This window comes from Aquarana catesbeiana, linkage group LG02 (assembly GCF_042186555.1).
Source record: "Aquarana catesbeiana isolate 2022-GZ linkage group LG02, ASM4218655v1, whole genome shotgun sequence".
NCBI classification, from domain to species: Eukaryota; Metazoa; Chordata; class Amphibia; order Anura; family Ranidae; genus Aquarana; species Aquarana catesbeiana.
In genome coordinates, this window is record NC_133325.1 from 370,968,958 (window position 1) to 370,996,383 (window position 27,426).

The 27,426-nt window shown below is 40.3% G+C and overlaps 1 protein-coding gene across 2 annotated transcripts in view; it reads right to left on the reverse strand.

Annotated features, from left to right (window-relative positions):
* LOC141128049 (S-adenosyl-L-methionine-dependent tRNA 4-demethylwyosine synthase TYW1-like) overlaps positions 1-27,426 on the reverse strand; it is a 349,357-nt gene that overhangs the window by 21,600 nt on the left and 300,331 nt on the right. For both annotated transcript variants that reach the window (XM_073615095.1, XM_073615094.1), the window contains exons 14-15: positions 18,692-18,802; positions 12,004-12,171 (exon numbers count right to left, since the gene is read on the reverse strand). In XM_073615095.1, the coding sequence (XP_073471196.1) occupies positions 12,004-12,171; positions 18,692-18,802 (279 nt within the window). The remainder of the gene's footprint in view (positions 1-12,003; positions 12,172-18,691; positions 18,803-27,426) is intronic.

The window sequence follows — 27,426 nt, forward strand, 5'->3', positions numbered from 1 at the left end:
TATTTAATCACCACTGGGTTTTTTTTATTTTTTGTTAAATAAAAAAAGACAGAAAGTTAAAAAAACACGCTTTTCTTTGTTTCTGTTATAAAATTTTGCAAATAATCTTTCTTCATGAGTTTAGGCCAAAATGTATTCTGCTACATTTCTTTGGTGAAAATAACCCAAATCAGTGTATATTATTTAGACTGCAGGGAAGTTAGAGGTTTTTTTACACTACATACGGTCGCCAGTGCAGTACAACGTGATTATATAATGGGTGTGGCAGTGATCAAGGAAACTGACTGGTGACAGTACAAAAAAAATTAACTTTTTTTTAACGATTTTTTTTTTTAAACACACTTTGACCACAGCAATATAATGTTACCATAGTTTTTTTCTAACACACAATATGTTTGCATAGAGCAAAGATATTAATGGCTACATGCAAGCATTTTACTGAATGAAAATCTATTCATTCAGTCTGTTTTGTTGCGATTAGCTATGATTGACCAGAGCTAATCACATGGTACAGATGGGCTGTGATTGGCCCAATCTGTACCATGTGATTATATTGACCAATCACAGCTAGCAACACATTTGCATACAATGGATGGCTTAAAAGGAAGCCATCTATTGTGTACAACTGTCTTGCGACCTGCTGTGACTGATTACAGCAGTCACATGGTACTGGCAATGGACCAGTACAGTGATCAGTCATCGGCAGTGTCTGGTGGACGTGGCTGATGACGGATTGCACTGCTGTGTAGCCCGTTCTGAGAGGAAGTCACATGACGTCCACCTGGATCGATAAGAGGTTCCAGTCGGTGTCATCCTGCTATAGGCTGGGCGGAAACCAGTTAAAGAAAGATAAATACAGTTAAAGGCACATTTTTTTTCATGAGGTTGTAAACATTAACACCATTTGATTGAGATCTTTGTTTAAAATACCATTTTAAAAGCTAAAGCAATTCCCTTTAAAAACATCTGACATATGTTTAACACAGGTGACCTTGGCCTGCAATGCATATAAAAGCAATGTTTTCCTGTGATCGCTCTAGGGTTTTACTATAAAATTCCATAAGTTTAATTTGAAATTAGAGAAATATTAAAATGTTAATATATCAAACCTTAGATACCACCAGAAGGAAAGATTGTTATTTTGGTAGCAAGACGCTCTATTCTAGCATATTGTATATACAATAGAGAACATCCAAGTCTTAGCTTAATAACGATATAAACCCCTCTTCGTCACAACATTATGCTTATACACACAGGAGTAGAGAGAGAAAAAAAAAAAAAGAAGAACAGCATCAATTTGGTATTACTATTGCACTGCAGTGTAATAAGATTTGTGTTTGAGTATCATGGATCGCATGCATGTATGGTAAAGACTTGCATTTATAATGTTTACCATCTACCATAATATCTGAATACACCTGCACATTTTTTTTTCCCTTGCATGACTAGGTATTCTTTGCAAAGCTTCACCTCATTGCACTTGCAAAGTGCACAGTCTATATGCCTTTAGTAAACCAACCCCAATGTGTATTCCATTGACACTAAATTCTGACAGGCAACAGTCCAAACAGCAAGGGAAGGAGATTGACAGAAAACCTTCACACTGCAGAACCTTAAAAAGGATATATTTATCGCAGAAAGTAATGGGAGAAAAATGAAGACTGTCATTGCTGATCACTGCTCATGAAAATGTTAGTGGCCTAGCAGTCACACTGACCCTTTTGTTTCATTATATGAAATCCCTATTTCAAAACAAGTATTACGGTAGGGACTCCTGACTTTACTGCAATGGCAGTGAAGTAAGACTTGGCTCAAGGTGAAACATGAGAAAGCTGAATATGACTAGCTGCCAAAGACCCCCCCCCCCTTACAAATCTGCATAATTGAATTTCTGACATATCACAATATACGGCAACAGTATAATGTTTCAAAAAAACAGAAGAGGTCCTTAAACTGTATGTTATGCCAAAAACGTTTTCTAGTTTTAGATAAAGTGGGGAAGGATAAGAACTTGCTATCTAGTCCTCTCACTTTCTCTCCTGCTGACAACTGTTATACCAGGGGTCCCTAACCTCCAGGCCGTGGACCGGTGCCGGTCCATGCCCCGTTTCCAGATGGGCCCCACAGGCTGCACTGAAGGAGCTGTGGCGGCCGAGCAGAGAGGTGACATTGCCTCTAAGTGCCCGCCTCGCATCACTGCTGCTGGGTCTGCCTTCTTACTTATCCCTAGGCTAGAGTCCTGTTGATAATTCCTGCACATGTGGTGGATTTCCCATTCCTGAATGCCGGTAACACTGGGGAGAGGCTGCAACTAAGTTCTTTCACTGCTGTCAGAAAACTCATTCAAACTGGCCTTAATATCTTAAAAAGGGACACACTGCATCTGGTGACAGGCTACGGTGGCAAGTGACACGCTGCATCTGGTGACAGGCTAGGCTACGGCAGCAAGTGGCACGCTGCATCTGGTGACAGGCTAGGCTACGGCAGCAAGTGGCACGCTGCATCTGGTGACAGGCTAGGCTATGGCAGCAAGTGACACGCTGCATCTGGTGACAGGCTAGGCTACGGCAGCAAGTGACACGCTGCATCTGGTGACAGGCTAGGCTACGGCAGCAAGTGACACGCTGCATCTGGTGACAGGCTACGGTGGCAAGTGACATGCTGCATCTGGTGACAGGCTACGGTGGCAAGTAACACGCTGCATCTGGTGACAAGCTTAGGGCTCCCCCCGATTCTGCATTATGGTGAGTTGAAGCATTTCATTATATAATAAACAATGCAATAATACAAATATGCACTTCCATCAACTTGACACCGTACAACCATGGTGTCGGGATGATTGAAGTGCTAACACCCGCCCAACCACATTTTTGGTTATACTTCTCCTGTTAATCACAGGAGTACAGTTCGTTCTGAACTTCTGTGATCAGCTATCAACCCGCTTTAGAGCCAGTCCAGGCTCTGGAAAGATCCTGACCATATGGTCAGATTCCAAGAAGCCTGGATCGGCACTTGGCTCAGCCTCTCAGTGATCCACAGAGAGCCTGAGCCAGCCCCTCCCACCCCATCCACAGCTGGTGCTCCATTGAGTCCAGGGGGGAGAGCAGAGAGCTGCTGACTGACCGTCACAGCTCTCTGCTCAGAGCGGAGGGGAGAACAGATCAGAACTGATCAGCAGTGTTTTATCACTCAGTACTCACTGCAGAGCTGACAGGGACCGATGCTGCATCCAACTAGGTAAGTATATATTTTTTTCCCCTAAAGCTCATACTTCTTTTTTAAATGAATGTAATCTCTGAGCCAGAATCTTGGTCTAAGAAGTAGATACTGACCCTGGATGATGCATCAAAAAATATGGCGCCATCCCTATGGAAAGAAAAGCAGATTAATGCATTCTCAAGGGAGAGCACTGATCTCTTTGAGGGGTAAAAAATATCTGGAAATATTACATTTATGCATTCTAAGTAATGTGTCAGTGTAACAAAAATAAGTTGTACTAGGGTCTCCTTTAAAGCAACTTGGCCCCATTTCATTTGTGACTGACTGTTTTCTTAGGCTGAAAACAAAAAAAGATCCAAACAAGCTGTCAATCATTTCAATTATGCATGTAATTAATGGACAAATTAAGTCAACAGCTGTGCAAATAAAAATTGTTTGGTAATGGAGCAAGAAAACTAAATAACCTTGCAGAATGCACATTAGGCAGGTTCAAATATTTTAGGCTTTAAAATATTTTTATTAATGTCTTGGGCACTTAACTTTTTTCTTTATGGGTAACACATTATGTATGTGTACCTCTGCGCTCATACTACATGTGTCTGTGCACATGGTAGTGGCATATTGTTTCATACTGCAAGATACTTTGTTCCTGCTGTAAGTACAATACCTTATAATGAAGCCACGCAGATTATCCTGGTAATACACTAGAGAGGGGGTTTTGTTTTTTATTTTTATACAAGGGACCGCTACTTGGCTAAGACAGAGCAACTGATTGCTGTTCTAGTATGAAGGTTGCTGCGTTGTTTTGGAGAGAAGTAGCTGCCAAGAGGCAAATAAAGTACATTTGACCTCAAAAGCACGAAGAGGTCTATCCTAGAGATTATGTGCGCTCCTCTCTGGGTGACAGTACACAGAAGTTGGGGTTAATAGATTGCAGTGGACCCACAGAAGTTTTTTTTTCACATTCGCATGGAACTTTTTTGTAATATATAAAATTGTAGACTTTATTGCACAAGCACTTTATTTTTGGGTTGGGGTTTTGTGGAAGAAGTTTCCAACTAATGTTGAAATCCACATGTGTACACCCTGTACAACCACTTTTACCTACAGGTAAGCCTATATTAAGGCTTACCTGTAGGTGCTGGAAATATCTCCTGAACCGCCACGGTTTAGGAGATATTTACAGTAAAGCCATGCGCCGATGTCTACGGCGCATGCACACTTTAGAAAGGGCAGATTGTGCCATTTCTAAAGGGGTCATGCCGTGACTGGTGGCTCCCGTGCAAATGCGCGGGAGTGACGTCACGCGACCCCAGCCAGTCATAGCTGGAGTTTCTAGTGGGGACAGCAGTGACATCGCAGGTTTCAGTTTCAGGTAAGCGACACATAATGGGCTACTATGCGATGCATAGTAGCCCATTATGCTTTACCTTTGCAGGGAAATAAAGAGGAAGTAAAATACATCAGGGTTTACTTCCTCTTTAATACTAACCAGGAGTTCTAAATATGACCTGGACCAAGAGAGATTAAAAATCATATGGACATTACCATTGAGTGCACTGTGATTTTATCTCCTGGATTCCAAAGTAGTCCTAGAAGGCAAGTTCATGTCCTGTGTAGGACAGCAGTAATGTGCAGTGGCTTCTTTGAAGTGCTTTATGATGCTCAGGCAGTAGTGATATCAATAATGACAAATATTCACACTGGCCTGTTTGTTGAAGTGCTTTATGCTGGTAAATTTAATTAAAACAAACAAAAAACAAAAAAACACTCCTAAAGCGATGCTAAAGTCTTATTTTTTTCTTTGTTAAAATAACAAACATGTTATATTTACCTGCTCCGTGCAGAGGTTTTTCACAGAGCAGCCCGGATCCTCCTCTCCTCGGGGCCCCCGCCAACGCTTCTGGCTCCTTCCTCCTGCTGGGTGCCCTTACAGCAAGCAGCTTGCTATGGGAGCACCCAAGCAGGCACGTGCTTGACCCGCGGCTCTGTGTCCATTCACACATGGAGCCATGGCTCAGCCCCTCCCCATCAGTCTCCCGATTGGCTCACTGGCTGTGATTGACAGCCAATGGCTCCCGCTGCTGCCAAAAGCCAATCAGGAGTGCAAGTCTCCAAAGAGGCAAGGCTCTCCTGGATATCGCTGGATCGAGAGAATGCATGAAGGTAAAAAAGCCTTCAGCCTTTACAACCTCTTTAATTACTAAGCAGACAGATATTGGTACAGCGCAATCTAGGTAATAAAATGTAGTGCAAAGGGCTGGTCAAATGTAATACAAATGGAGCTGTTTTAGCAGCTAAATTGTGACTGTTCGGATTTCTGCTTGTACCACTGCAAGCTCTATGCCTATAAACCCAACAACACTTAATAGTAAAATGCTGCTATGTATAGCAATGCTGGCCATCAAACATGAGCTTATGGTGACTCACCAGTGCACTCATTCCCATACCAGCAGAAAATGCATCATCAGGTGGCTGCTTTGCATCAATGGAGGCTTGTTTTACAGAAAAACACATTTAATTACTTCCAATAACTTTAACAGCAAGAACTCCAACTGCATGTTATCGGAGGTTGATACATTTGACAAGAACTACCTGGGATCCAAAAATTCAGCTTTTAAGATATTTACTTACAGAAACATGCATGCAGCTTAACCACTTAAGGACCAAGCCTCTTTCTGAGATTTAGGGATTACAAGTTAAAATCAGCTTTTTTTTTTCTAGAAAATTACCTAGAACCCCCAAACATTATATATTTTATTTTCTAACACCCTAGAGAATAAAATGGCGGTTGTTGCAATACTTTATCACACCCTATTTGCACAGCGGTCTTACAAGTGCACTATTTTTGGAAAAAATACACAATTTTTAAAATTAAAAAATAAGACAACAGTAAAGTTAGCCCGATTTTTTTATATTGTGAAAGATGATGTTACGCCGAGTAAATTGATACCCAACATGTCACACTTCAAAATTGCACCCGCTAGTGGAATGGCGACAAACTTTTACCCTTAATCTCCATAGGCGATGTTTAAAAAAATTTAAAAAAATTCTACAGGTTGCATGTTTTGAGTTACAGAGGAGGTCTAGTGCTGAAATCATTGCTCTCACTCTAACGATCATAGCGATACCTCACATGTGTGGTTTGAACACAGTTTTCATATGCGGGCGCTACGCACGTATGCGTTTGCTTCTGCACGTGAGCTCAGCATGACGGGACGTGTTAAATTTTTATTTATTTATTTTACTTTTTATTTTTACACTGTTCTTTAAAAAAAAAAAAAAAAAAAGTAAACATCCCTTGTAATAGAAAAAAAGCATGACAGGACTCAAAAAGACCTCAGATCTCATATTTACATTAAAATGCAATAAAAAAAAATAATAATTTGAAAAAATTAAAAAAACGTTCCACATTTGTGGAATTATTATTTTTTTCTATTTTTTGGTTGTTTTGATTACTTCAATTGTTTATATTCATCATCTCAGTTTCCAAATTGGCCTGGTTCTTTCTCCTTATCCTCTCTCAGAAACCAGATTGGTATACTGTATAATGTTCCTTGTCTGGTCTCCCTAAACATGGCCGTCATGGGTATGTTCAATCATGTATGTCTTAGCTGTAGTGTAAACATCTGGTTATGATGTGGTTCTGCTTCCGACGGATGAAAGAGGCTTGGAGTGCAGGGGGAAGGGACATTTCTATCTCGCCCTCTCTCCTATATAAAGAGGATATGACAAGCTATGACCACGCCCCTGACGACGTTCCCATTAGATGATACGCCGCGTAGGGTGGAGCTGACGTCACGACGCTGTAAAAAGCCGACCGGGGCCATCTTTGTGCTCGGAAACAATTGATATCCATGACAGATTGTAGCTTCTGCCATCCTGCTTTTATCTAACGAAATGTAATTACCCTGACTGTTTTTTTATGAAATAAATTCACCCTGGTTTTACATACTACACCATGAGGAGTTGCCTTTTTGTATTTCATACATGTACCTATGAATTTCCATTTGGTGAGACTACAAGATCCAGCCTACAATGATCCAATTGATGTGGTTCTGTGGCGCTGTGGATATATCATGCTTGTTTGACCACCTGTAACTCAGTGGTCCATTTTCTTTGGTAAGAGGCCCAGTGTGTTGATGTTCGGTGGAGGGCAATTTCATGCTCACCTTATTGTGTCTCTGTCTACACTGTGGGTGGTTCCAGCTGTTTCCCTGAACAAGAACTAATTTTATGTTTTTAGCGCTGCATACATTCATCCTTTATGCTTTTTATTGTTACCATACAACTTATGCCAGCTCCTTTATTAATGTTAGCGCAGTGATTAATCTTGAATGTAATGTTTTGAGTTAGAGGTCTAGTGCTAAAATTATTGCTTTCGCTCTAACGTTCGCGGGCAATACCTCACATGTGTGGTTTTGAACACCGTTTTCATATGCGGGAGCTACTCACGTATGCGTTTGCTTCTACACGCGAGCTCGGCGGGACGGGGCACATTAAAAATTATTTTTTTCCTTATTTATTTTACTTCTTAGTTTTTACACTGTTCTTTAAAAAAAAAGTTTGTTACTTTTGTTCCTATTAGGAAGAATGTAAACATCCCATGTAATAGAAAAAAAAAAGCATGACAGGACCTCTTAAATATGAGATCCAGGGTCAAAAGACCTCAGATCTCATATTTACACTAAAATGCAAAAAAAAAAAAAAAATTAAAAGTAATGTGCCTTTAAGAGCTATAGGCGGAAGTAACTTTCTGACGTCGCTTCTACCCTGCAATGGTATGGAGCTGGGTGGGGGCCATCTTCCCCTCACTCCGCTCCATGTCAAGCAGGAAAAAGGATCAGATCGCCTCCACCACTGCCAGCGACTCCGGTAAGTGGCGGAGGGCACCGGAGCGCGGCGGGAAGGGGGCCCCTCTCCCGCCACCGATAAAAGTATCTTGCAGCGAATCCGCAGCAGAGACCACTTTTATTTGAAACCAGACCGCTCACGGAAGAAGTGTTATATCAGGGTTATGGTAGCTAGCTGCTGCCATAACAACGATATCCCTCTTCAAAGTGCCGAAGCATATCGTCCTGAGCAGGTCCGGAAGTGGTTAAAGTGAACCTGTGTGTATTTTTAAAGTAAAAAAATAAAACCCCAAAATACTTGTTAACCACTTGCCTACAGGGCAATTTCACCCCCTTCCTACCAAGGCAAATTTTCAGCTTTCAGCGCTGTCACACTTTGAATGACAATTGCGTGGTTATGTTACACTGTGACCATGTGAAATTTTTATCATATTCTTCACACAAATAGAGCTTTCTTTTGGTGGTATTTAATCACTACTGGGTTTATTTTTTACAAAAAAAAAAGTTTTAGTTTGTCAGTAAATTTTTCAATAAGTAATTTTTCTCCGGCATTAATGTGCGCTGATGAGACGGCACTGATGAGGTGGCTTTAATGGGCACTGACTGAGTGGCACTGACGAGGAGGCACCAATATGCCACACTTATGGGCACTGATATGCGACACTGATGAGTGGCACTGATGGGCACTGTTAGGTGGCATGAATAGGCAGCACTGATGGGCAGCACTGATAGCCACCACTGACTGGCATCACTAATGGGCACTGACTGCTGGCACTTTACTGTAATCAGGGCACTGATGATCAGACTTCTTGACAACCATATTTTTGGCCATTTTTAATTAGGGGACTGAAAACAAGCAAAATGCAACTCTGTAGAGACATTATAATCAGTAAGTTTGTGTATTTTTTTTATGCAACACATACAGTGGCAAAAAAGTATGTGAAAATATTATAAAATTACTGCGCTTCCCTCTAACTCCAAGCTGCAGTTCTAATTCTTAGGTGTAGAACAAAATGGATAAAGTGTATAAAAGAACCGCGCTAAACACAAACCATAATCAAAATAATTGAAAAATATATAAAGTGATCAGAAAATGCTAAACTCATATAGCAATATAATGTGAAAAAATAAAAAAATGCGCAATGAACCACATAAGGATACTAAATTATTAAGGCAAAAAATATGAAAATGAATTAATAAATATAGAAACTAATTAGTAAAAAATTGTTGTATAAAGATAAGGAAAACAAAAAACACAGTCCGTGAAAATAAAATGACTTCCGTTATCAACAGTCCTATTTAGATTTTCTTCCACCCAAAGTGACTGAAGACTTTAAAGACATCTTTGTGAAAAAAATCCACCACCTATAAAGGTATATGATTACCAGAGGTAAGCTGTAATAAAGCCTTATGCCAGAGATCCACTCATTAGGGACATCACCATCTGTCTCTGCATGGAGGGGAGATCACCCGGGATTCATCAGTAGTGATTGGCTCGGTAATGGAGACAAGGGTACATGTAAACAGGCATGTGGATAACAATTTGAAGGTGCCAGATATCCCGGGAGTGGTGTCCAATCACTTAATTCAGTGGTGGTTTCCTTAGCACGACAGGCTGCACTGCTGGATGGTCAATGTTTCCTGCTGCTGGAACGCACTGCTCGTAATCGGGGGAACGGGGTCACTTCTGGGTATGTGCAGAGATAGGCAGGCGACGCGTTTGCGGAGCCACGCTCCTTACTTAGGCCTAAGTAAGGAGCGTGGCTCTGCAAACGCGTCGCCTGCCTATCTCTGCACATACCCAGAAGTGACCCCGTTCCCCCGATTACGAGCAGTGCGTTCCAGCAGCAGGAAACATTGACCATCCAGCAGTGCAGCCTGTCGTGCTAAGGAAACCACCACTGAATTAAGTGATTGGACACCACTCCCGGGATATCTGGCACCTTCAAATTGTTATCCACATGCCTGTTTACATGTACCCTTGTCTCCATTACCGAGCCAATCACTACTGATGAATCCCGGGTGATCTCCCCTCCATGCAGAGACAGATGGTGATGTCCCTAATGAGTGGATCTCTGGCATAAGGCTTTATTACAGCTTACCTCTGGTAATCATATACCTTTATAGGTGGTGGATTTTTTTCACAAAGATGTCTTTAAAGTCTTCAGTCACTTTGGGTGGAAGAAAATCTAAATAGGACTGTTGATAACGGAAGTCATTTTATTTTCACGGACTGTGTTTTTTGTTTTCCTTATCTTTATACAACAATTTTTTACTAATTAGTTTCTATATTTATTAATTAATTTTCATATTTTTTGCCTTAATAATTTAGTATCCTTATGTGGTTCATTGCGCATTTTTTAATTTTTTCACATTATATTGCTATATGAGTTTAGCATTTTCTGATCACTTTATATATTTTTCAATTATTTTGATTATGGTTTGTGTTTAGCGCGGTTCTTTTATACACTTTAAAAAAGTATGTGAACCCCTTGGAATTAACTGGTTTTCTGCAGTAATTTGTCATAAAATGTTCTTTGTTCCTCAAGTCCCAACAATATACAAACACAATGTGCTTAAAATGTAAGTTCATTTTTGCAGAAAAACTAAAAGGTGACCCAACACCGGATCCCCTCCCTACCCCCCCCCCCCCCAGGTCCCTGTACTATCCTCCCGTGATCCTGAGCTGGCAAGCCTCCAGCAACCCACTTCAACGGTCTGTGGATTAAAAATCTCCACTGCTATCTCTCCTCTCCGTCCAGAGCTTCCAGTACAGACCAGACCGAGTCTGATTGGTCAGCACCATCCATGCGACTGTCTTATGAGGTCTGGAGTATCTGGTAATTATGCGTGTATTGGGAACTTGTTTTCCTAAGAGTTTTGAAAATTAAAGAGGACCTGTCTGGTAACTTGACTCTATTGAAGGCTTTTTAAAGAATCGTCTTACCTTAGTCCCTTCAAAAATTCTTAGACATCGAAGAACGAAATAAGTTGTAGATGGTAAATGAATGTAAATTTCAAATTGTATGAATTTTCTTTGAAGTGTTCGATATATCAATGCCGTGCAATAACATGGTTCAATTCATCCACTAGATCCTCTCGGGAGAAGAGGTCATGCTTCTAACCCCCCCAGGTACAAGTACTGTTTAAATTTACTGGGTATGCACTTGGTTGTTATCAGGACAAGCATTTACTGTGCTGCAAAGTGGGAACAGAAATTTTTCATTACCATGTGCCAGAAAGTCTGTGGGCCACATTTTGAGCACCAGGGATCTAGAACACCTTTTTACAGAACAGACATTTAGACAATTTCAAGGGGAAGGAAAAGGGTTTATTGCTTTGGTGGAAAACACATATGTCCCACTTAAAAGAAAGACTCCGCATTCATTACAAAAAATATAAATTGGCCACACAAACCATTTTGCATTTACAATTTTATATTACAAATTACCTTTCTATTTCAGCTCTTCAGCTGATGTAATCACCACGGTTTCTTCCTCTACCAAGATGGCTAGTTTCACACAGCAAGACAGTGCAGTAAAAAGGTATAGCAATTCAAAAGTAGGGCAAAGAGGAGTTGCAGCAATCCTGCAGGCAATGCTGGTTGCCCTTTGCCCTCTGCTGTTTTTGTTTACACCAATTTTTAAATGAACCCAACAGGAGGAAAATATTAGAACTGCTATTACTTCCCGTTGAAGTTGCATGCAATAGGATGGTTATTGTTACTTTTGATTCATCGTTTAGTGCAACTACAAAAACAAGTTAATAATGGCAGATCCCATATTTCTCTCCTGACAGGTTCTAATAGAAATAGAATTGAGGGGGAAGAATACATCGCCAAAAAAAAAAAAAAATTAAAACCATATTTACAACATACAATCTAATAGCGAGAGAAAAAAGGTAGCCGAAACACTAAAAACGTAAATATTACCTTTTTATGAGAAATCAGCATACAGTTTGAATGCTCATGTTCACACGAAACTTCATAATCTGGAAGCAGGTCTGTCATCTCTTGTACAAAGTGAACGACTTCTTCATGCCAAGGCACATTTGCCATTGTTAAATTGCTAGCTGAACTTTCACCACAGTATGTCACACCCTATAAGATGCAATAAAAAAATAAGCCGAATAAGCCGAAAACAAAATATAAATAAAAACACTATGTAAAAAAGTTACATAGCATCTAGAGAACACTAGAGGCCAAGAAGTCACAATAATAAATGGGATATTCTTTGTGTATATTTACACGCAATGTGCTATTTAAGCATACTGACGTCTGCACAAGGTATCAACAGACCCGAGTCATACAAAAGAGACATTTTTAATGAAAGAACACATAGTAAACAACTAAATGTATTAGCATTGAAATATAACATATACATACATACATACACAGTTCTGCTCATAAGCTTACATACCCTGGCAGAATTTATGATTTCTTTTCCATTTTTCAGAGAATACGAATGATAACACAAAAACTTTTCTTTCACTGATGGTTAGTGTTTGGCTGAAGCCATTTATTACCAATCAACTGTTTACTTTTTTTTAAATCATAATGACAACTGAAACTACCCAAATGACCCTGATCAAAAGTTTACATACCCTGGTGATTTTGGCCTGATAACATGCACACAAGTTGACACAAAGGGGTTTGAGCCACGCCCCCCCAGCTCTCTCCTCACAGGCTGTGATTGACAGCAGTGTCCAGTGAACAGAGAGGAGAGAATCGCTGCTCTCGGGGACTGAGCTGGATCAAGATCGGGCTCAGGTAAGTATTTAGGGGGGATTAAAGGGGGGACAGGGGTGGGGAGCTGAACATTGGCTTTTTTTTTGTAACTTAATTCAGAGACTACATTAGGTATAAAACCTTTTGCCTTTACAACTACTTTAAAGCTCCCCTTTTACTTTTACCTTAGCAAGACTGTATAGCAGGTATATGCAACTAGCGGACCTCCAGCTGTTGCAGAACTACAAGTCCCATGAGCCAAAGCAAGACTGACAGCCACAAGCATGACACCCAGAGGCAGAGGCATGATGGGACTTGTAGTTTTGCAAGAGCTGGAGGTCCGCTAATTGCATATCCCTGGTGTATAGGTTGACTTTAAAGTTTACAAGGTCTACAAGTGCTTTCCTTTCTCCTTTTGTTAGCATGTTCACTTTCAGCACATGCGCACTGCAGTGAAGCCTGATTGACTCCAGATGCTGGCCCTCCCTCCACCTGTGAACTGCTATATTAGAGATTACAAGAGGTTGGTGTTGAGACAGATTTAGACATTTACACTAACTTGCTTGTAGAAATTATTTTTGTTGAAATAAAAGGCTAACTCCATTATTGTTTATGGATCTGCCCAGAGCAAAGTTTTTAGTCTATTTAAAGCCACGTACAGCAGCCGGTCTGACAGAAGCCGGCCTAATGTCTGGCTTATATCGAAGGGGCATGACCGAAAAATGGTCTGCAGATTGGTATACGACCAGTGCGCTCAGCCAATGGCTGAGAGCCTTCACCAGTGAGTTCTGACGGGGGGGCCATCACTCTGTCAGAACATAATAGCTATGTGGGGAGATCCCTGTACTAACATCGGATAGCTAGTATAGGGACTTCTCCCGAGCTCTTCAAGTTTTTTTTTCCTTTCAGCCCCCTGGGTTGAACGAAAGAAAGACTGCTAGTGTGTACCAGGCTTAAGTGTTCATTACTAGATTAATATTTGTAAAAAAAAAAACTGTAGCCATTTAAAGATTGGTTTCACTTTGTATGAATATTGTTTTTATCTCAGATGCTTTTAAAATATTACTTTTACAAAGTAAATAGCTTCAGAAAATGAAGTCAAAAGTGTAAAAATTAAGGAGCTGTAGTTTGAGCAGTAAGCTAACTATGCGCATGACAAATGTTATTATAATTGTATAAGTTTGCTTGCTCGCTCATGTCTCTTTTACAGCATAAAGGCTTGAATCAGTATAGAATGCCGTGCTTGAATCCTGCAAAGCTAATCTCCAAGCTGTTCTGTTCCACAAGTGGTGGCATTCAGTCAGCAAAGTTCACAGTTAAATAGATTTGAAATTCGCTTTGCCATCTTGGCACAGTATTGCTATGTGAATAGAACACACTGAATTGGTAACATTAATGAGGACTGCATAATCCAGAATAAGTATTTTTAAACTGTACTAGTATAAGGTAAGGGAATTCTGTATAAACACTGGCAAGGTGGATTTCTTTGTTTCTTTTTAAAATTCCTCTGACAGCCCTGTCCATGGAAAAGAAAAATAAGCATTAGGTTATCCATGTTTTATTCAAGAGTCTGCAATAGACTTCCTAATGCATTTGGCAGAGTGAAAAAAAAATCAGTAGTTTGTCCATTTATGCTTCGCAGTCTTTGCTATGGGATTAACATAACATTAACTATTTTCAAGTATAATGACCTATCCTATAAGCAGAGCAGCATTGTTTTTGATGTACAGATGTACAAAATCAAAGTATCATTTATACTGAAGCATTATGGAGATTTTATAACGCATAAAATCTAGGACCTGCAATTTTTAATGGTCATTTTTAAAGTTACAACCACCCTAAACCAGGTGTATGGTGTCCCTTAGAAACTACTGACTTTCCCTCTATGTTCACTGCATAATTTATAGTGGCAGAAGCAGTAGGTTTATTTGTTATCAATCATATGGGTATGGTGACTATAGCAATAGCCTGGGCACAGTCTTGAGCAATGGTGCACACAAACAGTTGTGAAAAGCTTGTAAATCCTAGGAATTTAACCTATTTAACGCAGACGTAATGCAAATATGCGGCTTCGGCTTGAAGGGGTTGCACCGTGGTGATGCATGCAACTGCACACATTACCCCGATACCGTTTTTAGAGCAGACGGTCGGCTTTCTTGTGATGACAACCAATTTGGCTAAGAAGCCACTCGGCTGTTATCCCAAGCAGCGGGAGAGGACTTCCCTTCCGCCGCTTTCCCAGGCTCTCCCGTCCCACCTGGAGACCCGAGCGACTAGTTGGCACGTCTGCCAGCTGGCCGGAGATCCCAACGAAGCCAGAAACGGCTTCGATTGGGTCTCGAATCTAATAACCTGGAAGCGATGTCATGACATCACTTCTGGTTTATAGAAGACTTAATGGGGCCAAATTTTTAAAAATGTATAGAACTCAAAAATGCCAAACTTGGTGTTTTCAATGCTTTTCAGTTCAAAGGAGGGATTTGGGGACAGCAATAAAAGTGATCAGAAAAAAAAAAAAAAAGTGTACAGTGTAAAAAAAATTAATAAATAAGGAAAAAAAAAAAAAGTGAAGTCCCCTATATCCCTCTATGCTCGTGCGCAGAAGCGAACGCATACGCAAGTCACGCCTGCAAATGTAAACAAGGTTCAAACCACACATGAGGTATCACCGTGACTGAGAATGAGAGCATTAATTCTAGCACAAGACCTCCTCTGCAACTCTAAACTGGTAACCTGTAGAAATTTTTAAAAGCTTCCCCTATGATTTTTAAGTTACGTAGTTTGTCGCCATTCCACGAGTGTATGCAATTTTTAAGCATGACATGTTAGGTATCTATTTATCTGGCATAACATCATCTTTCACATTGCACAAAAAAATTGGGCTAAGTTTACTTTTTTGTCCTTTGCATTGTGAAAGTGTATTTCTTCCCAAAAAATTGCATTTGATCGATGCGCAAATACAGTGTGACAATGATCGCCATTTTATTCTCTAGGGACTCTGTTATATATATATATATACACACATATATATACACACACACACACACACACTACACATACTGTTTGGGGGTTCTAAGTAATTCTCTAGTAAAAAATATGTATTTTAACTTAGCAACAAATGTCAAAAAAAGGTTTACATGAAGGGGTTAATTTCTGATTGAATGGTTCTCAAAATGTGATGTCAATTATTTTTCTAAATCCTAATAAAGGTGGTCTTATTTACCAAACACACATTTTAAAATATGTAAACGCAAGTTCCAGCTTTGACTATGGTTCAAGTTACACTCATATTTAGGCTCCTGCCAAGTTTGAAGGGACTGCGCATGTGGGTGCACCCTCACAGTCATGTCATTTATTAACAGAGTTGTAAATGAAAATAAAAACTATAAGTCCTATCTGCTACCAAGACAGAGGGACTTGAGTTCTCAATGGAGCATAGGCGTGGTGACAGACATTGTAGTCCTTTGATACTTACTCCAGCCCTGTAGCTGAAGGTGTGTAATGAAATAAAGGCTTCCCGATCATGTGACCTCCATGAGTGGCTGCCACACTGGTCACATGATCGGAAGCTTCTGATCGTAAATGACTGGGAGTGGTTTTTACAAGCTCTGTCACGGTGCTGGGAGCGGGAAGCGAGTGCACTCTTACAACAGAAGAGTTGTTTCCCATGGACACATGTGCACTGGGATGGCGTTAAGACCCACCCATCTTGCCACCACATACAGTGCCTTGCAAAAGTATTCACCCCCCTTGGCATTTTTCGTGTTTTGTTGCCTAACAACCTGGAATTAACATGGATTGTTTGAGGATTTGCATCATTTAAATTTACAGAACATGCCCACAAGTTTGAAGATTTTTTTTTTTTTAATTGTGATGCAAACAAATAGGACAAAATAACAGAAAAAGTCAATGGGCATAACTATTCACCCCCCCTAAAGTCAATACTTTGTAGAGCCACCTTTTGCGGCTATCACAGCTCCAAGTCACTTTGGATAAGTCTATGAGCTTGCCACATCTTATCACTGGGATTTTAGCCCATTCCTCCTTGCAAAACTGCTCCAGCTCCTTCAAGTTGGATGGTTGCGCTTGTGAACAGCAATCTTTAAGTCTGACCATAGTATTTTTATTGGATTGAGGTCTAGGCTTTGACTAGGCCATTCCAACACATTTAGCAGTGTGTTTGGGGTCATTGTCTTGCTGGAAGGTGAACCTCCGTCTTATGCCGCGTACACACGACCAGTTTTGCCATCGGAATAAACTCCAAAAGGTAACTCCGACAGAATTCCATTCAAGCGGTCGTGCCTACACACAGTCAAACCAAAGTCCGACCGTCCAGAATGCGGTGACGTACAGCACGTACGACGGGACTAGAAAAAGGAAGTTCAATAGCCAGTAGCCAATAGCTTCCGTCTCGTACTTGCTTTAGAGCATGCATCGTTTTTGGTCCGTCAAGACAGCATACAGATGAGCGCATTTCGCGATAGGAATTTAGAACATGTTCTATTTCTAGGTCCGTCAGAATTTTCGAAAAAAAAAAAAAGTCCAATGAGGCACACACACAATCGGAATATACAATGAAAAGCTTCCGTTGGACTTTTTCTGTCGGACTTTCCGCTCGTGTGTATGCGGCTTTAGCTTTAAATGGTACAGGGTGGTACAGGTTTTTCTCAAGAATATCCCTGTATTTAGCACCATCCATCTTTCCCTCAACTCTGACCAGTTTCCCAGTTCTGACTGCTAAAAAATATTTCCCCACAGTATGATGCTGCCACCACCATGTTTCACTGTGGGGATGGTGTTCTTTGGGTGATGTGAGGTTTTGGGTTTGCGCTAGACATAGCGTTTTCTTTGATGGCCAAAAAGTTCAATTTTAGTCTCATCAGACCAGAGCACCTTCCTCCATACATTTTGTGAGTCTCCCACATGCCTTTTCGCAAACTAAAAACGTGCTATTTTGCTTTTTGCTGAAAGTAATGCCTTTCTTCTGGCAACTCTGCCATAAAGCCCAACTCTATGGAGCGTATGGCTTATTGTCATCCTATGTACAGATACTCCAATCTCTGCTGTGGAACTCTGCAGCTCCTCCAGGGTTACCTTAGGTCTCTGTGCTGCCTCTCTGATTAATGCTTCCTTGCCCGGTCCGTGAGTTTTGATGTGCGGCCGTCTCTTGGCAGGTTTGCTGTTGTGCCATGTTCTTTCCATTTGGTTATGATAGATTTGATGGTGCTCCTAGGAATCATCAAAGATTTGGATATTTTTTTATAACCTAACCCTGACTTGTACTTCTCAACATTGTCCCTTACTTGTTTGGAGAGTTCCTTGGTCTTCATGGCAGTGTTTGGTTAGTGGTGCCTCTTGCTTAGGTGTTGTAGCCTCTGGGGCCTTTCAAAAAGGTGTGTATATGTAATGACAGATCATGTGACACAGATTGCACACAGGTGGACATCATTTCACTAATTATGTGACTTCTGAAGGTAATTGGTTGCACCAGAGCTTTTTATGGGCTTTATAACAAAGGGGGTGAATACATACGCACATCTCAGTTTTTTAATTCTGAAAAACAGTTTTATGTATATATTTTTTTAATTTTACTACACCAACCTAGACTATTGTGTTCTTATCCATCACATATAATGTAGATTAAAAAAAACATTGAACTAAAGGCTGTAATGTAATAAAATAGGTAAAAAGCCAAGGGGTGAATACTTTTGCAAGGCACTGGTTAAACATCAAATTTACATAATAATCACCAAACCAGACCCATATTTTATTACCAATAAAGGGGTGTTAGTAGTTACTAAGTGTTGGCATCAATATTTATTTTATGTTATATATATGTTGCATGTATACAGTATGGAGAGAAGTGAAAGTGTGTGTGAACAAAATAACTTACCTTGACCTCAATAAAGTCAGGTTTGCCGATGGTGACTAGATCTGCATATGCTTTTAGCTCATCCACATTCCATGCCTTCACTAGGGTTAACCGGTAGACAGTACGTTGTTGCTGTTAAATACAGAATGGTAAATTTCAATAATACAGACCAATGCAACCGTGCTCAAATATTTCTGGGAGCTGTGAGTTAATAAAAGTCATGTGATTTGCATAGTTTGCACTCAGGTGAAGTAAACAGAGTGAATGAAAGCCAGTACTACTGTCAGTAGGAAATATGTAATGACATTTGCAAACCCCTCAAAGAGCACCAGTCATCTAGACCCAATGCATGCAGCCATTTTGTACAATGAACCATAATGAGGATGCACCCCATCAATGTGCTATAAACAAAATACCAATAACTTAGTAATTATATTAATAAATTATAGAAGTACACATTGGTGCAGAAATGACAAAGTAATTAATCAGAAACATAAAATCATTTGCTCACTCTATCAGTGTCCAGGGACGGCTTTTCTGCAGAGTTTTGGCTGCACACAAACTGGCTGCAGGTACTCTTGTTTAAAAAAGTGAAAACAATATTTTTTTTTTTTCATTAAAAAAAAAAAAAAAAGCGGTAAATAACATCTGCAAAATAGTCGCCATGCCTCTTAGCAAATACCTTGGAGGTGTCTACTTTCCAAAAATGGGTCAATTGGGGGGTGTTTGTACTATCCTGGCATTTTAGGCTCTCCAAAACCGCGATGGATAGTCAGGAAACAAAATGTGCAAGTTACAAAGCCTGAAGGTGATCATTGGATTTTGGGTCTCATATGCGGTTAAGCTCCCAAAGAGTCTCACACAAGTCATATCCCCATACTCAGGAGAAGTAGCAGAATGTGTTTAGGGGTGTAATGCCACACATACCCATTATGTGTGTCAGAAATCTCAGTAAAGTTACAACTTAGTGTTAAAAATAGTTTTTGTTTTTCATTTTCCAAAAACGTAATGGCAAAAAAAATAAGTTATTCCAAAGACTCATCATGCTTCTGAGTAAATACCTTGGGATATCTGCTTTCCATAAAGGGGTAACTTGCGAGGTGTTTGAACTGTCCTGGCATTTTAGGGCCTCTAAAAACATTACGTGTTTGGACAGCATTAGGAGTTTCTGCCACACTCCTAATGTTGGGCATACTGTACATGTAATGCTAATGATTGATGTGGATTAAGAAATCTCTGCCAAAAAAAGTGTCTGGTATGCCCGCCATTAGAAGCTTCCGCCACACATGCACTCTTCTAAAGTTGGGAATGCATGCAACTTTTTCTTTTTTATTGCCAAAGCATAGGAGCTATTGAAGCTTGGCATACACTTTTTTTTTTTAAACAGAAGATGGAGTAATCTCCCCCTGCAGGCACTGGCGTATGCATTCTGAGAGCAGTTAACTGCTGCTGTCAGAATACACAGATCTGTGCTGCTGATTTCTGCAATGCAAAACAAAGCAAACAAAAACAGTTAACAATAACACACAGTGACGATATAAAACTAACTCAAACAACTTTTTTTCAATTTATTTTCGATTTCTTTTTAACCAAAACATTTCCAGCCTTTGATTTTAGGGTCTCTGAAAATGTGACAGTTTCCCAACATCTTTAGAGACCCTTTTTTTGTGCAGAATTATGTGCGTGATGTACCCTAGACTAATACTCCACTAGTGTGTGGTAGCGATGGGACCAGTCCTTGATGCCAGATGGGACAGGTGTCACACATTCTGCATTTACTACTGGCACATCTTTTTTGGGATGTCCTTTGTGTTGGGGAACCTTGGAGGACATCTGGAAAATGCCTCTCATGCAGCCGGATAACTACATCTGTATTTTGGCCACGGTGCCTTTTGGAAACAAAAGGGCTGTGAAATTTTAGGAAAGATCCAGTTCTTCCAGTAGCTTTGTAAAAAAAAAACAAAAGCACTGCATACAGCCAATTGAAATAGACACATTTTTTGTACCAGTGTCTAACTCTGTGGGAGGTTAAATACAGCTTCATCGTTTGGTCACTGAAGTTTACACTTCCCATATAAAGATTATAGTTGTGGAAAAAGAGGCTTTTCGAGGACACCAGTTGCCGTATTAATTTGGACTGTCATGTCTTCGTGAATGGAAGACAGGATGAATACATTCGGTTTTTCCTTCCACTTCCCTGCAAGAAGTTCTTCACCGTGCAAACTGGCTTTCTCCCCCTTTTCTAAGTGGTGTTAACCAATTGTTGGAGGAAGCCCCTCCAAATTTTTTGAATGAACAAAATGTCTAAAGTGTCATTGCACTAAAGCTGCCCACAAACAGATGGTACCCTTTACAGAATAAGGGTCCAACACGATCTTGCCACTGCTCCCCATTTAGTATGGGTATCCAGATATACAGTTGTGCTCATAAGTTTACATACCCTGGCACACTTTATGATTACTTGGCCATTTTTCAGAGAATATGAATGATACCACAAAAACTTTTCTTTCACTCATGGTTAGTGTTTGGCTAAATCCATTTATTATCAATCATCTGTGTATACGCTTTTTAAATCATAATCACAACAGAAACTACCCAAATGACCCTGATCAAAAGTTTACATACCTCAGTTATTTAACACCGTGTATTGCCGCCTTTACCATCAATGACAGCTTGAAGTCTTGTGGTATTTGTGGATGAGGCTCTTTATCTTCTCAGAAACTACAAGTCCCATCATGCCTCTGGGTGTCATGCTTGTGGCTGTCAGTCTTGCTATGCCTCATGGGACTTGAAGTTCTGTAACAGCTTGAGGTCCGCTAATTGCATATACCTGCTATACAGTCTTGCTAAGGTAAATGTAAAAGGGGAGCTTTAAAGTATTTGTAAAGGCAGAAGGTTTTATAGCTAATGTAGTCTCTGATTTAAGTTACAAAAAAAGTTGTGGCTGACATTTTAGCTGGTCTACCTGACCGTGGTTTGGTTTCAACAGAACCCCTCATTTTCCACTTCTTGATTGGAATTTGAAGACCGCTGATTGGCATTCTGAATTCCTTGAATATCTTTTTATATCCCTTTCCTGTTTTATACAGTTCAGCTACCTTTTCCCCGCAGATCCTTTGACAATACTTTTGCTTTCCCCATGACTCAGAATCCATGAACGTCAGTGCAGCGCTGGATGAAATATGCAAGGGTCTGTCCGGAGTACATAAACTCATTGAAGTTTTATACACACACTCTAATTACAAGCAAACAGATCACAGGTAAGGATGGTTACCTTTAATAGCCATTCCTGTGTGTTGGCTTGTGTGCATGTTATCAGGCCAAAATCACCAGGGTAAGTTTTTGATCAGGGTCATTTGGGTAGTTTGTTGCCATTATGATTTAAAAAGAGTAAAAACACAGTTGATTGATAATAACTGGCTTCAGCCAAATACCATGAGCAAAAGAAAAGTTTTCGTGTTATCATTCATATTCTCGGAAAAATGGCCAAGAAGTCATAAATTCTGCCAGGTTATGTAAACTTATAAACACAACTGTGTATATATAGCCTGTGGCCTTTTCACAGAGTTTATAACAGTTTGACCCCCTTATCTGGCAAGCCTTCTGGGGAGATATTGGTTTATTGCCAGCCTGCCAGTAAAATGTACAAGGAACTCTTCTATGCAGATGTTTTGTTGGAGCATAATCTGGTAATTTCTGGTCAATTATGAGGGACCAAATTTATCATAGTCAGGGTCACCCCACAGACGACAGAGTTCATTGTCGAAGAGTTTTATCCAATCCTCTAAAAGAAGCTGCAGCCATTTCTAAATGATTCTCATCGACTATGATGAATTTACATTTGGAATTTTTTTTTTTTTGTTAGAAACCTTTAACCCATTGTGACCTTATTATTTATATCCTCCCTACTCCCCCCCCCCCCCCAAGTCAACCTAACACAATAATACTACCCTTCTTTTTTTTTTTTACACACAAAATTATATATATATATATATATATATATATATATATATATATATATATACACACACCCCTCACCAGCTTGTACTGCGCTGCTGGTGATTTTACCATGAGATACTGCAGTGTTGGTGTCTAAAAGACCAGGATGTACTTGCGGCCTACTGCATATGAGCATAATTACACAATTCTAGCACTTCAGCAACATGGGGTCGGGTACACCTTGTTTTAGCAGGGACCTCTTCACCATCATCTGGGCTAGCTGTTGGGGTGCAGCTGCTTTCTACAGGTTCATATTCTGACAGTGAGGCTTCACCTTCGCTCTCATCTGACATACTCAGAATCCTGTAGGCCTCCTTACGAATGTTCCATCTTTAGGACAGTGTGGCGCTGCACATAGCGCTAACTAACGCTGGTTGGAAGGGATGCCAACTGACCCTGATGCTCTATGACATCGCTGGTGATACTAATACAGAGATTAATGATAATATAGTACACCGACACTGGCTGGGTGACAGGGAAATCAAAGGGTTAACTAGAGAGCGATCAAGGGGTTAAATGTGGCTAACAAGTTTGTGCAAGTGTAAGTGTGCTGCTTAAACCCACAGTGTTCTTGCCTTCTCTTCCTGAGCAGAAACAATTTCAGGAAGAGAAGAACCAACAAGATCTTATGTTTAGGTTTACAAACAAGACACAGGGCCGTGCTGTGATTGGCTACAGCAGATCAGCAAGTTCATGGCCTAAAATCATTGGTCGAAACCTGATGACAAACGTGTACTGTAGCCAATGACAGCATGTGCGCCAGAAGGAGGATGTCATGTAATGTACGTAATTGTGCCTGTTCCTGCCGTCCACTTGCAGGATATTTACTGTGAGCGTTCGGCAGGTGGGTATTACTTTTGCATGATTTACTAAAGTAATTAATACCAGGTCTATGGTCAAGGTGTATGTTCTTGATCAGATAATAAATTAGTAGCAGTGTGACAGTTCCTTAGTTAATAAATATGCATATATAGAGTAACCTACTGCTACTGTATATAGCCTTAAAGATCAGATTTCTGCTGGGTAAGGAAAGATCATTATGTGTTTTGCTCCACTGTTAAATCCCTGAAGCATATTTGTCAAAAAGGGCCACATCAGCTGCTCTAGCCATTAATGACAAGTATGCTCAAACTGTGGTTGTCAACAGACATTCATAACTGTCCTGTGGCATTTAGTCGAAGACGTCAGCTTGCAGAAATATTCTGCCTTGCCTGTCTCTTTGCCTTAATACACATTTCCCAAACAACTAACTTTCTGCAAACGGCTGCACTTATCATTTTTACTCCAAATATTAGCCAATAATACACAACAAGATTTATACTTTTTAATCTGAAAGTAGCAAAGGAAATGATTATTTGGGTATACAGTAACATGCCTTTACTGGAGCAGTAAAGCTGATTGCCCCAGTATGATCATAGTGCAAAGACAACTTCTTGGTAACACAGGCCCAACAGAACGGGAAGTTAATGTCATATCAATGAAATAGGGAATGGAACAGTAGTACAACAAAATAAGGATTGAACAAAATAAAAGAGTGGCAACAGTTCAATCACATGTGTGTTGATTAATGAAGCAACACTAATTAACACACCTACAACATTTATGAGGTGTTCCTGTTGTGTTTTAGAAGTGCTGAAAAAGCTTCAAGAATGCCAATGAAAATGTTGCTTTTCTAGGGGGAAGTGCTTAAAGAGGAAGTAAACCCTGATGGGTGTTAATTCCATTTGTTTCCCTGCAAAGGTAAAGCATAATGGGCTACTATGCATTGCATAGTAGCCCATTATGTGACAATTACCTGCAGGAGAAGCCCACGATGTCCCCGTCTTCCTCGCTAGTAGCGAGCGTCCATTCTTCACCCCTCTTCCTTCAGGGGCCGCAAACTCCGGCTCTGTGACTGGCCGGAGTCGCGTGACGTCACTCCCGCTCATGCGCGCGAAATCCGCCTTTAACGGCATGACCCGAGCTAGAAACGGCACAGCGTGCCTTTTCTAACTCCCGGGCATGCGCAGAAGAAATCGCCCTACGGCGATTTGCAAATATCTCCTAGACCGTGCAGGTCTGGGATTATTTCAAGCACCTACAGGTAAGCCTTAATCTAGGCTTACCTGTAGGTTAAAGTGGTTGTAAAGGGTTTACAACCACTTTAAAGCGGACATGATGTAGAGAAAATGATCTGCTTTGAGATGTGGTTAGGTTGTGGTGTGACAGCAGACATTTGTGAATTCTCTGCAAGATGGATTTGTATAGTTGGATCTCAAACTTGGTTCAGCTCAGCTTTAAGAAACAAAAATGCTTTGCCACTAGCAATAATGCTCAATGCCTCTGCTCCTAGCTGGCACTGGCTATATTGCTGGCTGGCTTGATACTTTTCACTGCATTTCAGAAGTAAATGGTGTTGCTGTATGGCTGCTCTGTACAAACAGGAAGTGGCTAGTGTCCTAGTTCTCCATTATTTCCTAGTCCATTTTGGGATACATAAACCTCTGTCTCTGCCCCAGCACCCAACTAACACTTTCTAAAGGCTTCAATAACACGCTATATATGCTACAGGTGCGGTTAAACTTTGGCAATGGAGGCAGCAGACAAGCGTTGATGCCTCATCAAAGTGTCATGCCGCTTAATTTTTAACACACCGCTACCGCTCCTGTGTGCACTATGTGGTACCATTATAATATTCATGGCAGGTGTTGAATGGCCCTTATGAGGCTTTAAAAATGCAGAAAAAATGCCACTTGACACAGGGTATTGACGCACATGTAAACAAGGCCCTGCAGAAAATGTATTTTTTTTTAGCATGTTGGCATTTTGAGCACTCCTTTAAAAATTGCATTTAAAGAATCATTCAATTAGGAAATAGCAAATAAGTTCCTATGAGGTAATAATATATTTACTCTGGCCCATTTATTGTATACTCAGTACACACGGTTACTGATAACACATGGACATGGGAGCACTTCATACATATTATAAAACTAAATCTTTAGGCTCCAATGTCTGGCACACGCAAGATAGTGGAGTTGATTTACTAAAGGCAAATAGACTGTGTAGTTGCATTCTGCAAGGGAATTTGCTCCAGAGTTTAGTAAATGAGTGGAAGCTCTGCTGACTTCCATCATTCAATCATGTGCAAGCAAAAACACTTTTGTTTATTTTTTCCCTTTGTGACTGTGCGTGTGATTGAAAATTGTTTGCAAAGTGAAACTTTGCCTCATTTACTAAGCTCTGGAAAGCCCATGCGGAGCGCAACTGTACAGTCTGCTTGCCTTTAGTAAACCTCAGTATTTTTTAATTTCCCAAATAGACTCATTCAATGTACGCCTATGCCTGCTTTAAAGGGTAGTCACTCCATTTTTACTAGTATGTTCTGCAATTGCAGTTCTAGGTATAATGTTCTAAATCAAAAATTTAGATCACTGAGGGCAGCAAGTGGTTTCCAAAAAAAAAAAAAAGGAACAAAAGGAGTAGCAGCAAACTGGTATTGCCAATGGACTCCCCTGCAGCTGTCCCACCCCCGATTACTGACTTACCATGTTTTGTTTTGTTTGTGTATGTGTGGAGGCAGACATTTTGTTATAGGACATTGCTTTGCTTCCTCATGTCAGAGCTGCTCCCCTGATGACTGGTGATCAAATGGCTGGTGAGTATTAAGCAGCAGGAGTGGTAAAGAATGTATAGGTCTACATAATGAATGATACAGAAGTACAGGTACAGCTTCCCATCCAGGAAGAGAAAAATAAGCAGCACAGTAGTGACATCACAAAGTCTCCCTTCAAATCTCATGAAACTAATGGCAACAGTGCCTTTAGGTACAGATTTAAACTGCAAATAGATATGAGGGTCAAGGCACAGTATGTGCGCTGCCATTTTTTTTTTTTTTAGCAGGGAATGCAAGACAAAGTACATTTTCAGAGTACTGTTTGGCACAATTACCATTTCTAGATGCTCCCCTTTAACCACTTAAGGACCACCCCACGTACATATACTGCAGCAGGGCGGCCCTTTAGCGCAAAATCACATACCTATATGCAATTGCTTTTTTTGGCTCTGCGGTGTGTGCGCCACTGGAGCCGCACTCCCGCTGTGATTGGACACAGCGGTAGCCAATTAGCGGTCGTGATGGCTGCTGGTGATCATTCACAGGAGAGACAGAATGGCGGTCTGCCTATGTAAACAAGGCAAACTGTTCTGTCAGCGAGGGAGAGAAAAATCTGTGATTCCTGCTAATCGGGAACACAGATGTGCGTCTTCCTCAAGTCAGTCCATCCCTTACACAGTAAGAAAGCCCTGGTTAACCCCTTCCCTGCCAGTGTCATTTATACAGCGAGTGCATTTTTTTAAACACTGATCACTGTATTGGTGTCACTGGTCCCCAAAGTGTCACTATGTGTCAGATTTGTCTGCCGCAATCCCGCAAAAAAAATAAATAAATAAATCGATGGTTGCCGCCATTACTGGTAAAAACAATAACAAAAAAGTCCATAAATCTATCCCATAGTTTGTAGTCACAATAACTTCTGCGCAAACCAAACAATATACGCTTATTGGGATTTTTTTTACCAAAAATATGCAGCAGAATAAAAATTGGCCTAAACTGATTTAGAAATTTTATTACTTTTTTAGTTTTATAGCAGAAAGTAATTTTTTTTTTTTTTTTCAAAATTGTCTTTTTTTGTTTACAGAGCAGAGGTGATCAAATACCACCAAAAGAAAGCTCTATTTGTGGGGGAAAAAAAAGGACATTCATTTTGTTTGGGTAC